This window comes from Galeopterus variegatus, unplaced genomic scaffold, assembly GCF_000696425.1.
Source record: "Galeopterus variegatus unplaced genomic scaffold, G_variegatus-3.0.2 Scaffold529, whole genome shotgun sequence".
Taxonomy (NCBI): Eukaryota; Metazoa; Chordata; class Mammalia; order Dermoptera; family Cynocephalidae; genus Galeopterus; species Galeopterus variegatus.
The window spans coordinates 150,785-153,178 of record NW_007726640.1 but is presented as its reverse complement, the minus strand read 5'-3'; the positions used below and the strand labels follow the sequence as shown (position 1 = coordinate 153,178).

Here is a 2,394-nt window from a genome sequence, read left to right as displayed (position 1 = left end):
CGCCCGCACCACGCTCAGCCAGTGAGCGCACCGGCCATCCCTATATAGGATCCGAACCTGCCGCAGGAGTGCCAGTGCACTCCCAGCGCCGCACTCTCCCGAGTGAACCGCGGGGTCGGCCCTATGGTGCCTTATCTTTAAGAGATGGAATTGTGGAGAAATATCACAATTTTCACAATGTTTGGCTTGAAAAACAAGGGTGTCATGTCTTTGAGACAACGAAAGTAAAGATCAAGAATCCTGGAGGAGTACCCGAGGCATGTCACTGCTGTTGTTTCCTGCTCTCTTCAAGACTTCTGGAATCTTCCAGATGTGGTTTCCCCAAGAAGAGCAAGCTGCTTTGCTTTCCCCACAGGTGCAGAGTGAGATCCCAGGCTCGCCCATCTTTCTTATGAAGCTGGCCCAGCACGCCCGCCACCTGGAAGTCCAGATCCTGGCCGACCAGTATGGGAATGCCGTGTCCCTGTTTGGGCGAGACTGCTCCATCCAGCGGCGGCATCAGAAGATCATTGAGGAGGCACCGGCTACCATCGCCATGCAGGCTGTGTTTGAGTTCATGGAGCAGGTGCGCTTGGCAGAGCTGGGGGGTAGCTGTGGGGAGAGCCATGTCAGCACAGAGTCAGCAAGAACTTTCTGTAGCCTTTTCTAGCAGGAAGGAGGGGTGGGTGCCCAAGAAGAGGAGAAGGAAGGGCCCATCCTAGAGCTGATTTCAGCATCGCTCAGGTTTATTGGATTAGCTGATTGTATTAGTCCATTTCTGTGTTGCTATAACAGAATACCTAAGGCTGGGTAATTTATACAGAAAAGAGGTTTATTTGGCTTATGATTCTGGAACGGCTGCATCTGGTGTGGGCCTCACGCTGCTTCTACTCATGGTGAAAAGTGGCAGGCAGATGGCAGGTACAAGCAGATCACATGGTGAGAGGAAGCAAGGGGGGGGAGGTGCCAGTGTCATTTAAACAACCAGCTTTTGCGGGAACTAATAGAGCGAGAACTCACTCACTACTCCCACCCCCCAGGGAGAGCATGAGGATCTGCCCCCATGACTCAAACAGCTCCCAACACTGCCACATTGGGGATCAGATTTCCACATGAGTTTTGTGGGGGACAATAACATCCAACTCTATCACTGATCTATGAGGTTCCAAGATGTTTCATACACAGCAGGTCCTCTGCATGCATTTGGTGGGGGAACTGATAGTCACCATTGGACTGTTCCCTGAGAAAACCACCGGCAACCCCTTGCCCTCTGCCCTGGTTTCTTTGCAGTGTGCCGTCCGCCTGGCCAAGACCGTGGGCTATGTGAGCGCAGGGACGGTTGAGTACCTCTATAGCCAGGACGGCAGCTTCCACTTCTTGGAGCTGAATCCTCGCTTGCAGGTGGAACATCCCTGCACAGAAATGATTGCTGACGTCAACCTGCCAGCCGCCCAGCTACAGGCGAGGAAAAGCTGGGGTGGGTGGGGGCATGTCCTGCTCTGATTAGTCCTTCCTGTTCATTGCTTGGCTGTCTGTCCCTGGGGAATGACTGTTCTGATGTGTGTGTAGCATTGGGAGCCATGAAAACGGAGAGCCTTTGGTGAAGTGCTTTGTCACCTTTCTCTGGCCATAGAGCCATTTGAGAGACAGGAAAATGCTGTGGACCTTTCCCTGGGAAAATAGATTTTATACAATCTCAGGACATTCAATGGACCCCTGATATCCGTTCATAGACCCAGAGAAGTATTTCTTAACCTATCTTTTTAAACACCCTCCCCACCGACCCCCCAAGAAGCTCTTCTGGACGTTTTTTATCCTAATCCCTCCCTCGTGAAATTTTAATTTCACAAATATACTATATATCTGTTTGGGTACTATAGATATCTCTGTGCTTTATACATAAAAAGTAAGATTTTTTTCACTGCTCATGAACAAATATTTGCCATCTTGGGGGCAGTGTCACCCTGTTAAGAATACATGACCCAGTGTTACGAGTGTTACGAATTCTTAGTTTAATGGGAACTCTTGCCTTTTTTTTTTTTATTAATGTCTCCTTTTTTTCCTTCCTTCTGAAGAATTTTTTTAAAAAAAAAATTTTTTTTGTGACCGGTAAGGGGATCGCAACCCTTGGCGTGGTGTCGCCTGCACCGCGCTCAGCCAGTGAGCGCACCGGCCATCCCTATATAGGATCCGAACCCGCAGCGGGAGCGCCGCTGCGCTCCCAGCGCCGCACTCTCCCGAGTGCGCCATGGGGTCGGCCCGAAGAATTTTTATTTAAAAACATTTTTACCTATTCATTTTTTTAGTTTGAAAAGTTTCAGAAAAGTTGTGAGAATAATACAATTAATACCCAGATACCCTGCACTAGATCCACCCATTTGCTCATTTACTTTCTATTTGTTTTTATGATTTTTT

At 49.0% G+C, this 2,394-nt stretch overlaps 1 protein-coding gene across 1 annotated transcript in view; it reads left to right on the top strand.

Moving 5' to 3' along the window:
* ACACB (acetyl-CoA carboxylase beta) overlaps positions 1–2,394 on the top strand; it is a 121,416-nt gene that overhangs the window by 42,263 nt on the left and 76,759 nt on the right. Inside the window, exons 9-10 of the mRNA XM_008569783.1 lie at positions 356–565; positions 1,270–1,440. Of these exons, the coding sequence (XP_008568005.1) occupies positions 356–565; positions 1,270–1,440 (381 nt within the window). The remainder of the gene's footprint in view (positions 1–355; positions 566–1,269; positions 1,441–2,394) is intronic.